This window comes from Haliaeetus albicilla, chromosome 2, assembly GCF_947461875.1.
Source record: "Haliaeetus albicilla chromosome 2, bHalAlb1.1, whole genome shotgun sequence".
Taxonomy (NCBI): Eukaryota; Metazoa; Chordata; class Aves; order Accipitriformes; family Accipitridae; genus Haliaeetus; species Haliaeetus albicilla.
The window spans coordinates 79938876-79960760 of NC_091484.1; the positions used below are offsets into that span (position 1 = coordinate 79938876).

Sequence of the window (21885 nt, forward strand, 5' to 3'; positions counted from 1 at the left end):
TGCTACTGTTTCTACATGTGGACTTTTTAAATGCATAAAAAGATCAGTAAGGAAAGGTTAGAGAACAGCAAAATGGAGAAAATAAGATCTTTGAAAAGCAGAGGGCAAGAACCCAGAAGCCAGCACAGCACTCCCCACTCACTGAGCTAGGAACAGTTAAAGCAGAAATGACCCCCATGAGATTCCCATATTTCAGTGCACAACAGTCCAAGTGAGCAGGTTTTGGGGTTCAGCCCATTTCCTGCACTGTAGACATTGCTTTGCAGGCTTTTTCAATAAATTTCTGGAGTGTACTAATGCTTCCTAATACAAGTTGTTCAGAACAAAATCAGCTACCACAAAATTATTGCTAGCCCTGTTCTTTAGATGGAACAAAACCCATCTGCCAAATACGAGTAAGTATCCTATGCAAAGATGTGTTCAAAAGAGCGTATTATAAGCAGATTTCTGCCTTTGGAAAATTCTTACATGCAGTGTGCAAAAGCAACTGGTAACCAAAAATATAAATCATACAGAGATGGAACACCAATGCCTTTCACAGGCAAGACATAAGCAGACAGATGCTGCAAGTACACACTCCTGCCAAAATCCCACATCTTCATTCTGCCCAAAATATATATGAAACTTGCTGGGAAAAAAAGTTATGAAGTAGGTGTTGGGCTCCTCCATGCTGAATGTTTGGTAAGCAAGAAACAAAAAGGGAGCTCCTTCCATAGAGGAATATTCAGGAACATTTTTGAATGCTCCTGGAGACAACTGGGTTACCACCTGCTCAAGAATAGGTACTTTAAAGCTGTCCTGGCTGCAGAAATTAGTTTAATATTTATTAGTTAAGGTCACATTACTAGGTGAAGAGAGAAGCCTAAGACAGAAACATCCCTAAAGTTTATCCTGAAGGGAGCCTGTTTTCAACAGTGACATGACCCATCAGCTAAAACTTGTCAACAGCGTGAAAGATAAGTCAACTAGTATTTAGTTAAAATCCCTTTTAAGACAGAAACCACCCCTCAGGCACTACTGTCAGAAGAAAAAACCTGTGTTAGCTTTTGAAACACGGTATTTTATTTGGCCTGAAAACTAAGCTGGAGGCAAGACATATCCATTCAGAAGGGTGTTTCTATTCTATTTTAAAACGAAACACAAAGCAAAGACCACATGCTACTCCTACAATCCCTAAATGGCAACAAAAATACATCTCTAGGATTAGGAGGAGTCCCTAATTTGCTTCACTCATAGGCAATAACCAGTAGCAGCTCACGGATGAGTATCAAGAGACCTGATGTTTTGATGTCAACTGAAAAAGGAAGCATGGGATTACACGTGATGACCACATCAATGGCAAATAAGGAAGATAAGCATTCTTTCACAATTCAATCTGTTTGCAGTCTTAGACTCTAAGTCCTAGAAACCCCAAACCAAAAATATGCTTAATAGTAAAACGGATGGAGCAGAGTTGGTGTCAAATACATTTTGGATCAAATACATTTTGGAAACACTATGATACAGCTATAGTTACCTCTGCAACTCAGACATGTAGAGAAGTTGTGAGTAAAGACTACAGACTGAAAACCATTCAGGGTGTTAGGGACCTCAGGAGGTCTCTAAGCCAATCTCCTACTCAAACCATGGTCAGCACTGAATTTTGACCAGGTTGCTTAGGGCTTTGTCCAGCAAGGCCTGAAAGACTCCAAGGAAGAACATTCCCAACTTCCAAGGGCCCCATTGACAAGAAGCTCAAGGTGACCCAGCAATGTGCACTCATAGCCCAGAAAGCCAACCATGTCCTGGGCTGCACCACCAGCAGCGCGGCCAGCAGGTCAAGGGAGGGGATTCTGCTCCTCTACTCCACTCTGGTGAGACCCCACCTGCAGTACCACATCCAGCTCTGGGCTCCTCAGCACAGGAGAGACATGGACCTGTTGGAGCGGGTCCAGAGGAGGGACACGAAAATAATCAGAGGGCTGGAACACCTCTCCTGTGAGGAAAGGCTGAGAGAGTTGGGGTTGTTCCGCCTGGAGAAGAGAAGGCTCCAGGGAGACCTTAGAGCAGCCTTCCGGTACCTAAAGGGGGCTTATAAGAAAGATGGGGAGGGACTCTTCACCAGGACATGTAGTGATGGGTCAAGCGGTAATAGCTTTAAACTGAAAGAGGGTAGATTCAGATCAGATGTAAGAAAGTTCTTCCCTGTGACAGTGGTGAAACACTGGAACAGGTTGCCCAGAGAAGCTGTGGATGCCCCATCCCTGGCAGTGTTCAAGGCCAGGTTGGACGGGCCTTTGAGCAACCTGGTCTAGTAGAAGGTGTCCCTGCCCATGGCAGGGGAGTTGGAACTAGATGACCCTTAAGGTGGCTTCCAACCCAAACCATCCTATGATTCTATGATTGCTCTGAATAACTAAATTTACTGTTATAACAGAAAAATTCTCAGAGAAGGGGAGGTGTACTTTTACTAATGCACATAACAAGCCTTGCAGTAGATTCTCAAGATAAGCATCTGATGCAAAATCAGCAGCTTATCTTCTGATCTGACTTAGCAGTGTAACAAGTTAATCATTCAACGTATGAAAAAACTTGCAATACCTCAAGACAATAATCAGCTTTTTTTTTATATTTGTTTTAAACAGCTTCCCTGAAGCTGTTTAAGATGTTCAAACAGCTGTGAGTGTATGATTTTGAATTAAGAACACTTAAGTTCCGCAGTAGATACCAGATCCCACACGGAGACGAGACAGGTACAAACTGGATCTAAATTCAAGTGAGATAACCCCACCTAGATTTAACAGGCATGGCCAGAATTAAAATGTCACTAGACAGTTTGGAACAGCTATATAAGAAAAAATATTTTTCTTCTTGCAACACACAACTCCAGCTCCCTGATTTAAATCAGACTGCCTAATATCTGAAAGCACAGTTACATCTCAGGCCTGTGAAGATTCATTTTCTGACCCTCACCTACACTTTCAGAATTATCCATCTGCTGCTCAGGGAACCATGAAATCAACAGAAATAACTGTGCAAAATCCATTCCACAGTCTGACACAGCATCCTACAACAAACTCTGTGATCAGTGCTTACATGCTCAACTCCTGAGTCTCGAAAATACAGCATGCCATGAGAAGGGAGAGAAAAATAAAGGAGGATTATTAAGTTTTTACAGTATCATGAAATTTTCCAGATGTCTTTGGAAGATGATCATGTCTTGTACCACACAAAAAAGTTCAGGAATTTGTTCCAATATTACTTGGGAGAAACTAGTTTTATTTTCCTGGATAACCACTATTAACTACTGCTTTGATATTTAACCTTTTACCTCTACAACAATAATGCACAGACATTATCAAACTACAAGAAGTGGTTGTACAGGTGCTCTTTCCTTCTTTCATGCTCCTAGAGACAGTATCTGCTTAACACATGCATAGCTGAAGTGACCACAGGATTCATGAAACTGGAAGCTCCTTTATCTTGCCACACTCTTATACACCTGTATTCACATGTTTTACTTACATTTCTGGAGTCTTGGACTTGTTTTTTCCATTGAAGAATTCAGGAAGAGCACGACGTTCAATCACATGAATACTGTAACAAAAATACACAATTCAGATGCCAAAGACTAAATAATGTTGGAGTACTCTGCACACTTTCAAATGACTATTTTGAGGGAGAATAGCAAGGGTGGTTGGGGGGCGGGGGGGTGTTGGTTTGATTTGGTTTTAGAAACCCTAGTATTCTAGCATGACCCTTTGAAATTTGCTTATTTCATCAAATAACCAAAGCTCCATTAAAAAAGCATCACAAAATGCAGTCCTTGATCAAAGCAAAAATACACACCCAAAGCTGCCCTAATCAAACTCTGAAAAGTACTGAGCAGCAGCCCATTTCCAACTGTACCTTCACGAGTTCCATATTCTGACAGAAGTATCTTTATTCTCCAACCTAGTTAGGACAAACATTCAGCAAAGTACCAATACCTCAAAGAACCCAAGCTTTTATGGTATATACTTAGACGATGGAAGTACAAGTAAGCGCTTTGAGTCCAACTCCAAAGTTGGATCTACAGTAATTATTAGTGCTCACAAGTCAGGTAGGAGACTGGCTTCAAGAAAGTAGCTAGTACCTCCCTGGTCAATTGGGAAAATAAAATCCAAAGTATGGATATTTGGAGCAACTAAACACTGTTTAAAAATAATTCTTTCCCTTTGTACTCCAAGGAAGAAATACAGAACGAAAACTGACCACATATGGAAGAGCAGAACTAATGACACATGAGATGCTATGCATTATATAAAATATACTAAGGTAAAGATCACAGAAAATTCAGCTTTAGTTATTTGACAAATACATTTTTTTTCCTTCCATAGCTGTTCCAAGTAAAGTATTTAAGTTTAAATGTTCTTTTAGTAGAATCTTCCAATCTGCACATACTACTAGCCTGACAGTGTCAATAGCACTGCGGAAACTTATGGAATCACGTTCTCATATTTCCTAAAAAAAGACTGGAGGAAGTTATATGATTTATTTTAACATAAATAAGGACATTTGGTCCTGAAACATTTTAATTGCAGGGCGATTGCATCTGTGGAGTTCTACCAGCAACAAATGAACAAGATCATTTTGCGTTATCCATGGCATATAATGCGATATATAAGAGGGTTTTTACTGTGAAGCAAAATTATAATTTATGTAAACAGCCAGAGTATATGGAACTTGATTAGTCAACTCATTTTTTCTTTTCTAAGATCTTAGTATGCAAATTCTTTGAGGGACCCAAGATTTAACCCACCTATTACTAAGTGAGGAAATAGCTTCAAGATTAAAAACCCTTCCATTTTATAAAAAAAGTCTCAGAAATGCAGGACTTGCTAGAGTAACTTAAGACAGAAATGTGCAGAATGGCACATACTTTATGCAAGTTAAAATCTGGATAACTACAATGGTCATTTAAGAATTGTTACTTTTAAAGGAAATAGAAAAATATATTCTTTACAAATCTTCCTTCCTCCTATAAGTTCAGTTTTTAACCTATCATGCAATTGTCCTCTTACGCTGATACCACTTACTCTTAACTTGTCATTCATAGGAAAATAACTTGAAGATTAACCAATAAACTTTTCAGATTGTAGTAACAAACAATCTAGTTCTTGCAATGAAGTTGCCCAAAGCATAAGACATTACACTGAAACTGAATTGAGCATTAAATATAATTTACCTTTTTACTAGAAAATTAATTTTAGCAAGGACTATTCTAAAACAGCAGTTTATAAAACATTTTGAGATAAGCAGATTAGAATTATTTTTCAGCTTACTTGAAATTAGTAGTGACTGGCCACATTAAAGAAGTATTTGCAATTTGGGAGGGCTGCAGATAGTGGTTTGTTTATGTATTTACATAACGCAAGCAGCATCTTGCTGGGACAGCAACAGCAGTTAACACCTGGAGCCTGAGGTGAGACAGTGCTACATATATGCTCTCTAGTTCTCCAGAACTACAAAAACCTATCTCTGAACGGAAAAGAAGTGCTCAAAGACAGAAAAATGTCAGTCTCACAACTGTGCTGTTATTTCAGCCTTAAAGCCAAATCACCTTAACATGCTGTTTCTGGAGCACTAGAATCCAAAAATCAAAGCTTCTTTTCACATCATCCTGCTACCTTGTGGATGTCCACTCTACCCATCAGAGATGCTTTAAGTTTGCCTTTCAGAAGGTCAGAACAAGTACACCTGATGCAACGAGAAGTTTATTCTGTCTCTTCAGAAATACCACATTAGTCTTTTAGCTATGTTTCACAGACAGATTTAGCTCTCAGGCACTCCATTAGAACTACTGCTGCTACTGCAAATGCACCCATCAAGAATTTTTAACCAATCATTATTGCCTCTCATGCCCAAAAGGCACTTGTACAATAGCATCAGAATGATCTCATGACATAATGTCATCGTCGTCATTTTCTCAGTAGGGAAGTACTATTGTACCTTCACTTTACAAACAAGGAATTGAAGCACAGAGACTATAGATATGCCCACCTTGGTTTAAAGTAAACCTCAATTAGCTCGAGCTATACAAAGTTGCCTTTCCTGATCTACAGCAGATCCACAGTTTTATCCCTTTAGGAAGTGCATCAATGGAGCGTTTCATTCTGCACGCGTAACAGAACTACACCTCGAGCTTTTCCACTCACAAAGCAACTGGAGCACCCATAAATTCAGACTACGTGATCCTTAGCTTTTCTGCTTCCAGGATCATCTCTGAGTGGGAGAGCAAGGGGTCTGAGGAAACAGATGGTTCTATTTATGGGGATTTAGGTCAACTCAAGCCACTGGCACAGACCTAGGCTAAGCAACTGACTCAAGGTAACAAAGCTTGTCAGAGCTGGAAATTGAACCAACCCTTACACTAACAGTTCACATCCCATCTTAATTCACTACTATAAAAACTTAAACACTTTTGAAAGTTGCACATGAATCCTAATACTCAAGTGTCATAGCATGCCTTTTTAGATTCCGGCCTACACAACGTCTCAACTCCTAGAGCCAAGACAAAATACACACTCAAATGACAGCCCTTCCAGACAATTGACTATTCCTTATTCTGCTTCCAAAGCAGTTTTTATTTTAAAACATTACTACATTAAGAGTTTAACTTGTAGAGGGACTTTCATTCCCGATCACTTGCTTCTCTTCCCACACCACAAAAGTTTGAGTATACAGAGAACATTAGGGTGACTATAGCGAGTTATATGGTCATAGCACACCACAAACCTCTGACTCCACGGACAATTCCAAAATGAAACAAGTATCCTCCCTGTATAAGCAATAACTTATCCTCAAAGTCAAGATCTGAAGCAAAATAAAAGGCCACCACCTTTCAGAAGTAGATACAAACACAGAAAAATCATACCAAGACTAGAGAAGTAGGCAAGACAAAGGAATTATTTTCCCATGGGGGAGGGGATAAAAAACAACGTAAAGCAAAAAATGCTGAAGATAGACTGAAGATCTATGCTGTTTGAAATTCTCTTCCTCATTCCCAATCCCTGAAAACTGCCAGAAGTCAGCTTGGAAAGATTTTTAAATGGAAAAGATGTACCCATACATGGGAACTAGACCTAAACAAAAGTAATTTCTTTCAGCTCTCAGCTTGATTTATGAGAAACAACCACCAAAACTGAGTCTTCCCCCAGTTCCAAATGACTTTCTTACCAGTTGTAGTCAAACCAAGATGCATAGCTTGGAATAATGATGTGGTTGGTTTGTTCTGTGACATTATCTTCACCTGGATCAATTGACCGACTTTGATCACCTTTGTTAGGATCTTCATCTTCCTGTGTCATGGAGGGAATATAACAGTTAGTAGGTTGCAAGAGACATACCTAACAACTCCCAGCCCACGCAAAGTTAGTCCAAAACAAGTGTTTTCCAATCCTTTGCAGAATAAACTTTTCCTGATGCAATCTCTGGTCAATGGGAAAAATCTCAGGGACCAGAGAAAGTGTAATCTGTGTTCATAAAAATATTAAAGAAAGCATAAGGCCAGTAAGAAGTTTTTACAGAGCCAGCTCCCAAATCTCAAGGACATACTTGACTGTACAGTTAGATCAGGCTTTGCATCCTGTTCATAAAATTAAGCATGCTCTAACTATGGGAGAAAACACTGCATTTCAATTCTGCAGTATACTGCAACCACATGTAATGAAAACAGCACAAGTCTAGAGTACTTTGTAAGCTGTCAGCCTAGCTCTTGCTGCCATCTCGTTACTGACACTGCACCAATTTTTAATATTGTCTAAGACAGGTTGTATTTTCTGCCACTCTTCCCCCATTAACCTTTTCACTCCTCAGAAGTGCATTAAAGGAAATCAGATTAATTACTTCTAGTTTCACTGGGACACACTTGTCAGCCGTAACAGTTTCGTGTCTGCAAAACTGTGCCTCATTACACTAAATTCTTGCTTGGATAAACTCAACTCGGATCAAACTTAAAGCTGGTCTCGGATATTTCTCTCTTGTGAAGAGGAGATACTAAGTTCAACTTGTAACTCTGCACATCCCTGCATTTGCTGCCACTCAGCAGGTGAACAGACCCATGAGTTTGCTCATACAGGGCTATGAAGACACCAGTGAGCAAGATTTTCTAAGATTCCCAAGCAGAGGACAAGTCTTCGGTCACTTCCCACTGCTTCACAACAGAAGCCTCCTGTGAACAGTAGGAGTTCTGCAGCCTGAGTTCCAGCACACTGTTGCTTCCTGATCCAAAATGATAAAGAGAAGGGCACTGTATAAAAAGAGGGTCAGGGCATGATATGAACCGTACGAGAAACCCTCAGATGCTATTTGAAGAGCCTGTAGGCAACTCAACATTAAATGGTTTTCTTTACCTGAATTACTAATCCAGACAGATTTCAGAGAAACAGAACAGACTATTAAAAATAAGGAAGTCGCTAAAGCAAGATCTTAAAGAGTAATTGCTATCAGTGATGTATCTTTGTCTGGGACTAAATTCCCCCAAAGACAACAGGGTATCACTCTAAATATTTTTAGTGATCTGACAATAGATATTCAGAAAATAAGTTCTTCCTCTCATCATGCCCTCAACTTCCAACACTCTTCTCTCAAAATGCATTCACCAGAGAAACAGACCACACCCCCCAAAAAACACCATTTAACATAGGACATAAAAAGCAAACCTCTTCTGATCTAACATGGAACAAATACTAATGTTGCTGCTTGAGTCCCCACAGTTCCAGGTCATTCTACACCCAGGGATGGAGAAGTTACACCAGAAAAGAAAGAGCATTTCCCATACTGGAAAAGCCTGCTGTCACATTCCTTCTGAGTTGGTTTCCCTAACTTGGAAAACAGTGCTTCTCTAAGAATCGTATTTGGCAATCTGTGTTCACATGTCCATATCTAGATACTTAAGCCCACTGTTCCTTAGTGTGATACCTGCTCCTAAACTAAAATAAAGGTTGCTTACTACCTAGCCAGTGGTCTGCATACCTAGAGTTGTTAGCTTTCCCCATTTTAAAACATCACAAAGATTTTTTAGCATTTCTGAAAACACATACACAGATTGGACATACGAACTGAAATACAGTAAAACTAGAAATACTTCCGTATTGGAAGTCAGATTTTCTTAATTATATGTATAACTAAGGTCACATCCAAGTGTCTGTGTCTGTGCAGGTCTGCAACTGTATGAACCTAACACAGATGTGATCTTTCCTTACCTGCATGATCAGGCAGCCATCTTATACTAAGCAAGCTGTGAAAAATAGTGCCTGGCATACTGACAATGCAGTTCAATACAGAAACTACCCCGGCAACACTATTAAAATGATTAGGAAGCCTATCCAGAGTTTAGATTTAGTCCTATATCCTAAAGGAAAAGCATAACCTTTGAAAAATCTTACATCTGAAAAACGCTTCTTTGAAAATACTTTGCAACTGTCTCCTCATTCTCATTTTTAATATACTAGATTTAAAAATACAAAATAATCTCACAGCATTTGTAGAATTTTTATAATAGCAAAACAACATTCCTATCAGTAATTAATTTAATCTTATATAACACTTGAAAAACATTACAGGCTTAAGTTACTGAAGATGAGATCAAGATCTTGACAGGACAAGGGGTAATGGTTTTAAACTAAAAGAGTAGATTCAGATTAGATACAAGGAAGAAATTTTTTACGATGAGGGTGGTGAAACTCTGGCACAGGTTGCCCAGAGAGGTGGTAGATGCCCCATCCCTGGAAACATTCCAGGTCAGGTTGGATGGGGCTCTGAGCAACCTGATCTAGTTGAAGATGTCCCTGCTCATGGCAGGGGGGTTGACTAGATGACCTTTAAAGGTCCCTTTCAATCCAGACCATTCTATAGTTCTATGATCTCAGCTTCTACCAAACTTATTAAGAAACAGCTGCTGTTACCTTTCCGCCAGTTGCCACTGTCTCCTCATCCTGTTCATCTGAAAGGTAAAAGCATTGAGAATTACACTAATAAAAAGCGTCTGATTGCTCATAAGCCTTTCTAGCAATGCAATTGCTGAATTCGAAAGAATATTTCATTTGTTTTGGAAGCGAAGTGAGGAGAAAAACAAAGTGGACCACACATCATTAAGGCAATCTCATCCTTATGCAGGCACTCAACTATCCCAGACAAGAGAACAGATAAGAATACAGAGGAAGGATAATTAGAATTCTTCCACACTTAGGAATCCATACCTAATTACCGCCTTTCCCAGTGCCCTAGATATAGCCTTGTATAATGGGGTATGGGACACTAGTTTGTATCTGTTATGCCAAAGGCTTAGCAATGCTCAGGGAACCTGTGATTCACCTTGATTCCCAGTAAGAAAACAAAAATACTGCCAGGAAAGAGCTTATATGTCATACAAAAAAAAAAAAAAAAAAAAAAAAAAGAAGCCTACAAGGGAACAGCCTTGCAAGTGAAAAAGAGTCAATACGTTTCAACTCAAATACATACAAAAACTGAATTAATTCAATAAAAGAGTAGGATTAGAGATTCCTTTTAAAATTGAGAGATTTAAAAAATATTTACTCTGTTGGCCTGCAAGCAAGATTTTACTATTAAACTTAGGGGACGGGGTGCTGGAGGGTGTTGTGTGTTTATTTTACCAAGGTCTGCTACTGTTCCTCCTTTCACAGGCGTGTTTTCACTGTCTTTCTTTGGGTTCACTACAAAAGTAAGCAAGATTGAAACTCTGATGAGTAACTGTCAGACAAGATACAATTATCGAAAAGTCTAGCATGCTTTTACTATCTTATCAATAAACTGTTTTGTTATGTCTTTCCAGTTCAAAAGAGTTCAGCTGTGCAGTTTGAGTACAACAGACCATTTGTTTGATTTCTCTGTAATTTCACATCTGAACACAAAGCAGCTTCTATTCATGCAGTTAGTGGACCAAGTACTGTACTTTTTCCACCTGTGCAACACATAACATTTCTTACATGCAAGTTCAAACCAGGTAAAAACCAAATAGTGTGGCACCCAAAATAGTTTGGTGTCAAGGACTTGATAGAAGGAATTATTTTTCTGACTTCTCTTTACTTAACAGGTATTGCATAGATCATTGCTTTTCTGAAAAGGATTAAGAACTGAATACATTTGTCATGTTGCTAGAGTTTGCACTCATTTAATGTGCTTATCTTGGTTACTTGGCATACAATTATTTTCCTCCAGAAAACTCCATCCCCCTAAAACATGAACTCTGTATAATGGGTGAGAACAATCCTAAAATAGATGAAACTAAACATTTAAGTGGATTTTCGTAAATGTATTTCAAAAAGCCAAAATAAGGTGAATCTGCTGCCCTTCTCAGCTGTCACATTCAAATCCTTGACTAGATAAATTTAGATGGGCACAGATCACATGGCCCCACAGCCACAAAGTATTTCAAAGATTTGACAAAATACATGTGTATTTTTCAGTGCAGTTTAAGCAGTTTTAACATTTAAAGAATCCAGTGTATGAATTTTTTACCATTTTTGGGAAGTACCACTTCTTCTATATTAGGTACTGGTGTGGGATCCTCCATGTCCTTTGTAAGATCTTCTTGCTCATCTTCTTCTTTCTGCCCTCTCCTTTTCCCATATAAGGCTGTTTGTCTAAAACAGATCATATACAAATTCTCTGCCAGCTGCAACTGTCAGATGTTCTCATCTTGACGTTATTCTTCAGATATCCGGATTAAAGGACTAGGTTAAAACACTTATAAAAACATGAATGCTGTAGGAAGTGGTGCTGGTGGAGTTACATAAAATATTCTCTGTGTATTACTAAACGAAGTTTAAAAAAAAAAAGTATTTTCCACTGTTTCAAGACTGGAGATCACCACTGTATATAGATCTTGATTCCAAAACTGTCTCCAGCATGCTGGCAGCACTTGCATACTAGCGAGATTCAAGGGAGCAGCAATTCACTTACATTTGTCCTTTTTAAAGTTGCAATAAAGGCATCTGCTGCATAGAACAGAAGAGGCAACAGACCATTTCAAGGCATGCTGCCTTATTTAAGAAAAAAGGCTGGCTTGTACCATTGATTTTGTGTACCGAGGAAGCAATTTTGGGAACAAGGCAGAATCACTCACCGCTCTCTTTACACAATCTAACTCAGGCTTTACATTTGGAACAAAGAAGTAATTCAGATCAACTATTTCTTTCTCACCTCAGATGATAAATTTCCAGTTTTGACTTCTTAGAGCCCAACAGATCTATTAAACAAGACCTGAATTTTTTGTTCAAAAGCGGCCACCTCCATATCCACACATATCCCGATAAAAGCTTATTTATGGGAGTTTATAATATTGGGTTTTGTTTGTTTGCTTGGTTTAAGAGATCAAACTAGCATGGGAAAAAACGCTACTCTGTAGGCCACAAATGCTACTCCGTTAAAGTTGCATTTGAGAAGTGGACTTTAAAATACCTGGCTATGTAGATAAAAAACCCTCCTCCATTAAATGCAGTAATTTATGGGGCTATACTTCAAAAAGTGTACATGTACTACATGACTGCACTAACAGAACGAGTTTTGAGTTATTTTAGAAGCAGCTGAGTAACTTTTCATTTGAGAAATTCTACTCTTGATGCAGCAATGAATCCTGTCACTGACACAAATAACATGCCAACCTGCACTAGATGCTCCTCCAACCTGCAGGCGATACATTTCTACAGAGTAAAGAAATTACATACACTGCACAAGCAAAATCACTCAAGTCTATTGTAGAAATAGTAGAATACTGTAATCTAAGGTGAGACAAATGAAAGGTGACAGAGATCTCCCCATAAGCATTTCTTCAAGAAAATTTGCCTCAAATTCCAGGACTCAGACACTCACCCTTTCTTCCCTGTCTTTTTTCTCGACTCCACAGGAGTGGGGGGTGGAGAAGGAGAATGCTTTCTCTTCCTTGTACTTGCTGCTGCTTTCCTGTCTCTCCTCTCTGGACTACGTACAGGCTGTTAGAGAAGCAAAGTAGTTAGCTCAAACACTAGTTATTGAAACGCTGTAGGCTACACTCTTCCGTAATACATCCTACAACAGAGAAGCTAAAAGCAATAATACCACAACATACACCACATTCAGCTCCAGAATACTTCCATTTGTCAAGGTGAAACCCCCTAAATTTTCTACAGCCATCCCCCAGATGCTGCAATGGCTATGTACTTAAGATACATAGATTCAGAGCAAGAGTCAGAAGGTAAGGTGCGACTTGGTCAATATACTCTATCCAACAGGAGAGATTTCCTAGTGAGCAGCCTGGCCTCAAGGTTAAATGAACATGTTTTCAGAGTCCTAACTTATGGCATTGGGAGGGATACAAAAATTAGTTTCAACAAGTACAGAGAATTTGGAAATCAAATATTAACTGATGCTGTTTAACACACCCCTGTTTCACTTATGCGAAAGCACAGAGTGGGTGCTATCTCCTACCATCCTCAGAAAGGGGGGAAAAAAATAAAAATCAACATGCACACTGACACTTTTGGATAAAGGATATGTCAGAAGAAAGTTAAAACTAGACTGTGTTGTCATAGGCACCTCAAACTGTTCAACTAGCTTAATTTTAGCAACTCTGAGTCCCAAAAAAGTGACTTATGCTGAGATAAAGAATATTGATGTATCAAGAGGTCACCTATTAAGCAGAGAACCACCTACCTCTTCATTTTTCATGGAGATCCTCTGTCGGAAACTCACTGATTTCCTGTTCTCATCTACCTCATAATCCTCTTCATTCATCCATTCATTGAATATATCTGTGTCCAAAATCCACTTGGCATGAACCTAAAGAACAGAACAACATGCCGATGTTTTTTGAAAAAATAACTCTATGACAGACCTCATAGAATGAAGTACTTGCAGCTTTGTTATCAGAGTCTGAATGTCCAAATACCTTGTAATGGTTTTACACATAATAGATGACAGCTTCATGAGGCAATACAATAAAGGATAAACATGCGCGTAAGTCTACTGAATGCCATGTCTGTTCCTCCATCATTTTTAAGCCTTCTGAAGTGTGAGGTCAGTTCTCACAGGTGGGACAACAGCTCAGTATTAAGAGTGTACTTTGGATGCTGAAATTACCATCAAAATCTTCTAAATACACAGATCACTGTAGCAGATGGGCCACAAAAGACCAAAAAAAATGAAGAAGAGTTGGCTGTATCTTGGAAAGATTGACTATCTTGACTTAAAACATCCATCTTCAAATAAAGTTCTAGTTCACATAGTTGAAAATAAATTCTTGAGCTTTAGGTGATTTATACACAAAAAGCATGTGTTCCAGTTATTTACAGGTAACTACTTGGAATAAGTAGTTTGAATAGATATCAAGTTATTTTCTGACCTCAGCTGCTCTAACTCTGCTGTTTAGATGAACGGCATACACACAGAACAACACTGCATGTTACGTATAAAAGAGTAAGTTCAATAAAAGGACAATAAAGTAGCATTTACTACTGTTTGATTATTACTGTTCTTCTTCATTCATTTGCAATGAGCTAAATCAGGCAAATAATTTCTGTAGAAAGAAAACTAATTATGTAGAGAATGTAAATAAGGCTGATGTTGGTTTTAGTGCTCATGTGTTCAACAGATTGAGAAGCGCTGACTTTTTGCATCGTTATGACATGATGTAAGAGCAGAGTTCCCATTAAATTGAACCTTTCAATAAAGAAAGGTGAGATATGACCCTCAGGGATTCTTTAAACAGCTACCAGTTTTCTCATTCACTTCCATGTTGGCTCTAACTCTAGGGACAGTTGCATTCATGCACTACAATTCATTAGCAATGCCAAGGATTTTAGTAAAATCAAGAAACTTAAACTCTGCCCTGTACTAAGAGCATACAGAAGCTGGTATCTACAGTGGTACTGAGCTAAGACAAATGAACCCAAGAGCTTCTGTAGCAGTGTGAAACCAGGGGACAGGGGACCCCACGGCCACACACAATCTGTCAACCAGACCACAGCTCTATTTTGATCCCAATAGCTGAATCTGCTGGAAATCACGTTGCCATTACAATAACTCAAAGAGAAAAGACAAGATTTCAGTGGTACCGCAAACATAAAAAATTCAGATTTGTTCTCCTAAAGCAGCTTCTTAACTTCCATGTTATCTAACTCCTAATATTTTTTGGCCATTTCTGTATTAGAGAAAAAGATTAACTTTCTGCACACAAAATATGTTTTAAGCCCTGTAATACATGTGTGGTAATCTCAGGTTTGTAACCTGACAGTTCTTTTCTCTAACAATATTCTTCAAAAAACACCACGAGGATATCATATTTTTCCCCACTTCCTCTCCTTAAACACTGTACAATGCCATTATGCCTTCTAATGAGTTGTCAGGTTCCATCCGAGAGATGGCTGCACTTCAGCAGTAAGGGAAGGACTTACCTTTAAAAGAAAACACCTCAAGTCAGGCCAAAATAAATACGGTAATTTTGGCGCTATCAGAGATGCATAAGCCTGTCCTTCTCACTCACAAATTAAAGTACTTTTTCAACAGCATTCCTCCCCAGACCAAAGCAATGTTTTAGACATTTTCATTACAGCTCTAGAAATATCACTCTGCTTTTCCATATATATGGAAATACAGCCATTGTTACTCAGCTGCACATTAAAATATCTATCTAGTAGCACCTGAGCATGAGCTATACCGATACAGTAACTTTGGGAAACTGTTTAAGAGAGACTTACCTTCCATGGCTTTTCAGGAATTGGAGGATCCTCAATTTCAGCATCTATTTCATTGGCATGAACCCAAGTGTCATAGCTAATGAGAGGAGTCAAGAAAAAACAAAATTGGTCCCCTGGGCTGTTCATCCAGAAAGATTACCAGCAGGAATTTTATTCAGCAATTTTGACATGTGCAAATCATATCGCTGGGGTAGAATAGTAAAGTTTTTTCCACACAGTGAAATGTTAAAGCAATAATCACTGGTTTCTACTACAGAAATAGGACACACTGAAAAGGGAGGGGTCCAAGGCATTTAATGCACATTTTTAACTTTCTGAATTTAAAAGCCAGCTCAGTGAAGCCAGCTACAGCTTAAAATTGCAGGTCTACTCTCTAGATTCAGGGGTATAAATGCAGTTTTTGAGTCACTTGTTCAAACTCTGGCATTAAGTTAATTAACTTGTTTCTGTTCTTACGAGTTTAAAGCAAGAGATACTGGATTCCTCGAAGAAAGGAGTATGCATCCTCTTCTTCAATCCCTACTGCTGTAGAATCCATTTATTACTTACATTCACTTTTACACATACTATTCCCTCAAAAGCCTATTTATAAATGCTAAGAAACTGCACTCAGTAACAGCAAAAGCCAAAATACATTGTAATCAACACCAGGCATGTACTGAGCAGCTAGAATAAGTCATATGCAAGAAAAGATGTGTATATAGCATTCCTCATGTTTATACTGATATTTATAAATACCTATACACACACACACACACAGAGTCAACTGATATAAATATAAAAATATTTAAAGGTTCTTCATCTATATGAAGAAAGAAACTTAAGTGTGACTGTTGTTTGCTCTCTTCCACTGAAATATGCATAAGGTTCCTGAAAATTCTGTGCATGCACAGCAGAGCAGATTTTAGTACCCTGAAAAAGTTATTTAAATAGAAGTCAATGCTGGGTTATCAATCTTTTGAGTTTTCCAAAACCTGGACTCAGAAACCAGTTATTACAAATACATTTACATTACCAACAGTACATACACTATCTTTTAGCACCTTCTAACAACACAGGTCAGCTTTCTCAAATATATGCTTTCAACAGTCACTTGCACTTGATTGAAGGCAACCCATGGAGTGAAATCTCTTTGTTGAAGAAAGCTGAACTAGGTGACTAGAAGTTCTCCCTTTTGACTTTAAAGTCTTACTAACTTCATGGAAAGGCTCACTCTACTCTTTGAAAGCCTGGTTCAATTTGCAACCTTACTAGTGACTCTGCAGAAAAACAAACTCTCCTTTTCTAATCTCGCCCACCTGCCAGTATCATAGATAGGTATGCATATTTTGGTTTTAAATCACTGATAAGTCTTTTCAAGCTTTGGACATTGAGATAAATGGTAGCAATACTAAATTATTGCGTGGTTATACTCCATAAGACAACCACTGCTTGTCTCATAATATGAACAGCGATGTACAATCATTCAGAATCAAAACAACAGGAATGCAGTACTGTATATTTGGGTTAACTTTTTAGACGAGCCAGCGTGAGATAGGTCTGAGCCTGTCATTCTGCGTAACAAGGAAAGAGCATAGCTGTAGGCCACACAGCTGGGACGCTCCCCATGCAGGTTCACTACTGATAACCACAGAGCACTGCTATCAGGAGAGGTAAGACTCAGTAAGTGAAAGGAGCAGTTTGTTTGAGGACATGGATTTTCCTACTTGCGAGTTTTAATCAAGATTTTTCCTTCAACAAACTTAAGTAAGATTTGGGGTCTGCATTCTTCCCCCACCTTTCTTTACCTGTCTGGAAAAAAGCCCCAGTGTACCAGCACCTGCTTGTCTTTTTTCATCACAGGTCTCAGCCATTCATCTGCAAAGGGGAAAGAAATCTAGCATCAGCTTCACATTGTAAAGCACATTAAACACTATTTTGCTTTTCCACAGTAAAGTTACTGCAATCATCTCTGATAAAAGTCTCCTGTAGTGCAATTACAATGGCCCAGCCTGCCACAGTGATACACTTGCCTGCATTATCTTTGCCATGGCTAAACATGCATGTGCTCTGCCTGCATACTACACAGATGTTACATTAGTAAAGTCATTTTAATGCTATGAATTATCATGTTTCCTTTCCTGGCCACATACATTCATAGCCTAACACACTCCAGATTAAGATCCAAAGAGGCTTGGAACAGTCATCTGTTTCTCAACAGAAGCAAGAGGCATTTCTGGCTGACAGGTGGAAGCACTATCCTCTGCCAGCTCATCTTGTCCCATCTCATCTCCCAAACTCCTTGGCCATTTGGGACTGGAACTCAGAATGGAACAGAGCAAATCCCCCAAGAGGACACTCAGTAAAGACAGCAGAAATAACATGGAGAGAGAGACACATGCTCCAATCTGTCACTTTTTAAAAAAATCTCTGTATAAACAAAAAGACTAAACTTCTCCCAAAATGCTTTCTTGTCAAGTGGTATTTCCCCTCTGTCTTTGTATATCCTCCTTAGACATCTGAATCCCCTCATTAACTCCTTCTATTGATTTACATTTATTTCAAAAGACCCTCTTCCCAGTACTAAATTCTACTCTCAACAAGTATTTAAAAAAACAATAGAGTTTTGAAGGAAGAATACCAGGGCAAGGGGTGGTGGTGAAACAGATTTTAACAAAAAACTTCCAGGAGTCTAACAAAACTTGGATTTCAACTTTCTTCTTTCACAGCAGTGCTAACAAGGACTTCAAGTTAATACAGACTTACTGAGTAACACTAATACTTTGCTGATTTTGCAATAAGGCATATGCTCAGCCTGACTGCTGTTTTAAAGGGGTTTTTTTCTTTTAAACTGCACACCTGACACAATGTAATAATCTACCCCCTGCAACTCAAATATGAAGAATATAGTCCAGAGCAGCACTAAAAGAGAACTCCTGAGAATCTGAACCTGTAGAGTTACACTGCTTGAATTTATGGCTGTCTTCTCATCTTAGTATAATCAGGGGTTAAGAGAGCTCTGCCTAGCACATCTGCATGTTCACTGACTACAAGACAGATGGGACCTACTATGCTCAACCCTCTTCTGAGAGCCTCAAGTGGTTAAACATAAATACAAACCTGTGGCTAGGCATGAGATTACCAGAAGTACGGAATACAGACAAGCACCAGAGGACAAACAATCCATGATTGTTCCTATACAGGAGTGAACACTTCCATCTAGTGGCCATCAGATGCCAGGGCGTATCAGAAAAAGCTTATTTCTGTCAGTGAAACTCAGATGATCCACTAGACATTTAAATATATTTACGGTAATAAAATTAGGAGCTTTTTTTTTTGCTGAAGGATACAGCTGTTAAATTGCTTTTGTGGAACCTATGTACTTCATATAGAGGCAGACTGCATTATAATAAAGCCAACAATCTCCAATTTATCAGGTCTGCTTGTTACAGTACCCACCTTGCCAAACCACCTGCAATGATATGTATCAGCATTCCCAACCTGTCTCCTGGATAAACAAGAACACTGCAAGAAGTTTTTTCGATTCTCATTTACTTTAGCATCTATACTACCTTTCCTACATCTAGTTGATTAAAAATGTTTTACTCAACAATTTGACCCATACTTACATACTGGGGGACACCAAGAAAGCAATGAAAGAAAAAAAATTAATGGAAACTTTAGTTTCAAGCCCCCTACTTTCACTATCCTTACTTTTAAATTTAAATCTAAGTTAATTTATTTTTTAAGTTCTTCCAGTCCATTAACTTTGCTGCCCTTCAGCTTGCAAGTTATTTGGGACAAACAAAATATCTGCATTCAGCAATAAATAATATCTCAATTTCCAACGCAATCACTGAAGAGTAGTCAGCGTTACACACTTTAATCTGAAAATGTTGCATCAATTAAAAATGTGAATGTTATACCCAATAGTTAGAAGCAGGACACAACGATTTTATTTGGAGTTGTTAATCCTAGAAATACTTTTCCAGTGGCTCTCAGAAGCAGGCTAGGAACATTCTGCATCTGTGCAAAAGCTCCCGTTAAGTGCTAACGGAATTTAGTTACAAGACTATTTCCACTTAAAAATTGGAAAGCAACTTTACCATCATCCATTGAGGTAGGACTTGGATAAACATGGTGGGTAGCCTTTGATTTCTCTTCAGTTACTGTTCCCTGTGGGAAAGGTGGAAGAAGAGAAGAAACCGCATGAGAAACCTTCAACACATTACCCCAAACTTCTTGGCTGCTTCTTTGTACCCACATCCCATGCAACCTAGAAGTATTCAAAGCTAACTTCAATGCAACAAAGAATACCACCTCTAAGAAGTGTCAGTTTTAAGAATGCTGCCAAACTACTGTGTCATCTCTTGCTCTTTTTATCTCAAATCCTTCCTCCTCCCAGTTCCTTCTGCCCCAATTTTCATCATAAATTGTTCCACTATCAGTTAATACCAACCTATTGGTGAATACTCTGCAAGAAAGCGTCTGCAACTTTTTTCCACTAAGTACACATTTTGGTCCAGGACAATTTACATAAGATAAAGTCTATGAGAAACTTAACTAGAAATGGCTGCCTTGAGTAGAACATCCTTAGTATTCAAGAAAGGCTGTATGTCAAAAGACTGCATAAACAGCCATTCTTTCAAAAAAGCCTCCTAAATCATAGAGCAAAGGGAATAGATCAGAAATACACTAACATGATACTATTGTTGTCAAATGTTCAAACACAAGAATACTTTTTCTTCTTGCTGGTTTAGGACATCATTTTCTTGACATATGAGAAGGAACAGATGTACTTCTCATCCTTATGCAGATGCCACAGAATGGTACATAAAGCAAGTTCTCTACATATGAGTACAGGCCACAATTGTATTCCTACTGGACCTACATTATCATGCAAGAAAATTCTACTACATCATTAGGTATCTATTAAATAAATACATAACACTGCTTAGTGTGGTCAGTCAAGAAAACCCTGTCCTTGCCTCACATGGAGAACCATAAGGCTTCTCCCACACGCTGCAGAAACTCCTCCAGTTTCCATATACAAAGAGTCATTTCCAAGGGCAGCAGAAATTCACAGTCTGCAGACTTCTGAAGAGGAATTATGTTTTGGAACAGTTTGTATGAAAATGTTATTCAAAATTTACATTCCATAAACACTTGACAGATTTTTTTAAAGGTCTTAAGAGCACATGGGATAGGTTACAGCCAACAATATGCAAACAACTTAGAAGACAGCATCAAAAGGCGGAAAATTAAAAAAGCATGAAGTTGCATTGCATTATGGTAGCAATATTTGGAGACTACTCTGATATCAGCGGCTGAAGGGCAAGAGTTCCCACACCAACAAGAGTTCATAGAACAAGGTAAAGGGAAAGGAGGTGCTCTGAGCAACAGCAAAAAAGAAAGCTGGAAAGTAAGAATAATTTCAAAGCATTTGAAGGGGAAGGAAAGAGCCCTGGCCTGAATGAAGAATCTGCAAACTGTTTAAGGAACAATAATGGAAATTCTCCCTTCATTCCCCATGAGCTAAAGATGCTTCTCCAGCTATCTAATCTGAGCTTTGTGAATCAGATCAGTAAGATTTATCTATCTCCTATGGAGCTTTAAAAAAACAAATACACAATAGATGAACAGGAAGTCTCTCTTAGATGCTATCTTAACTGAAAACAAACAGATGGATAACTTTACATTAAAACAGCTTTCTGAAAGACATAAGCAGATTCTAAGGCTTATTCCCTGCCTCTGCTAAACTGAATGTGACTGGAAGCTAAAGACATAACAAGATGGAAGAGTTCTCTACTGACAAAACACTTTTCTCGAAGCAGATAGATATAAATGCTAAATCTCACTCATTACCCGCTTTCAAGTTCCTAAATTATTACTCTGGCTCTTCTCAAAAGAATTCTCAACATTTATAAAGAAAAACAGAAGTGTGACTACCAGAAACAGTAACAGCACCTTCATCAGCAGAAAGAACAAACATCTTACTGACACCTCTTTTTATAAGCCCAGAGATCATACTAGCACTGTGCTGGGACAAGAGATACGCAACTCTTCTGCACAGGCTGCAGTCAGAAGTTGGAAACACCAGAGAGGAGGGAGCTACAGGTACTAGGGATGGGGTAGAGGAAAGATGACAAGACAGGGTTGAAAAAAACAACCAAAAACCCGCACAGGTAGCAAC

At 38.6% G+C, this 21885-nt stretch overlaps 1 protein-coding gene across 3 annotated transcripts in view; it reads right to left on the reverse strand.

Moving 5' to 3' along the window:
* The window catches only part of SMARCC1 (SWI/SNF related BAF chromatin remodeling complex subunit C1), a 91933-nt gene that overhangs the window by 49595 nt on the left and 20453 nt on the right, over positions 1–21885 (reverse strand). For all 3 annotated transcript variants that reach the window (XM_069778443.1, XM_069778445.1, XM_069778446.1), the window contains 10 exons: positions 19799–19868; positions 17501–17570; positions 15714–15789; positions 13672–13797; positions 12853–12971; positions 11500–11624; positions 10635–10694; positions 9927–9964; positions 7198–7319; positions 3505–3576 (listed from right to left, as the gene is read on the reverse strand). In XM_069778443.1, coding sequence (XP_069634544.1) covers positions 3505–3576; positions 7198–7319; positions 9927–9964; positions 10635–10694; positions 11500–11624; positions 12853–12971; positions 13672–13797; positions 15714–15789; positions 17501–17570; positions 19799–19868 — 878 coding nt within the window. The remainder of the gene's footprint in view (positions 1–3504; positions 3577–7197; positions 7320–9926; positions 9965–10634; positions 10695–11499; positions 11625–12852; positions 12972–13671; positions 13798–15713; positions 15790–17500; positions 17571–19798; positions 19869–21885) is intronic.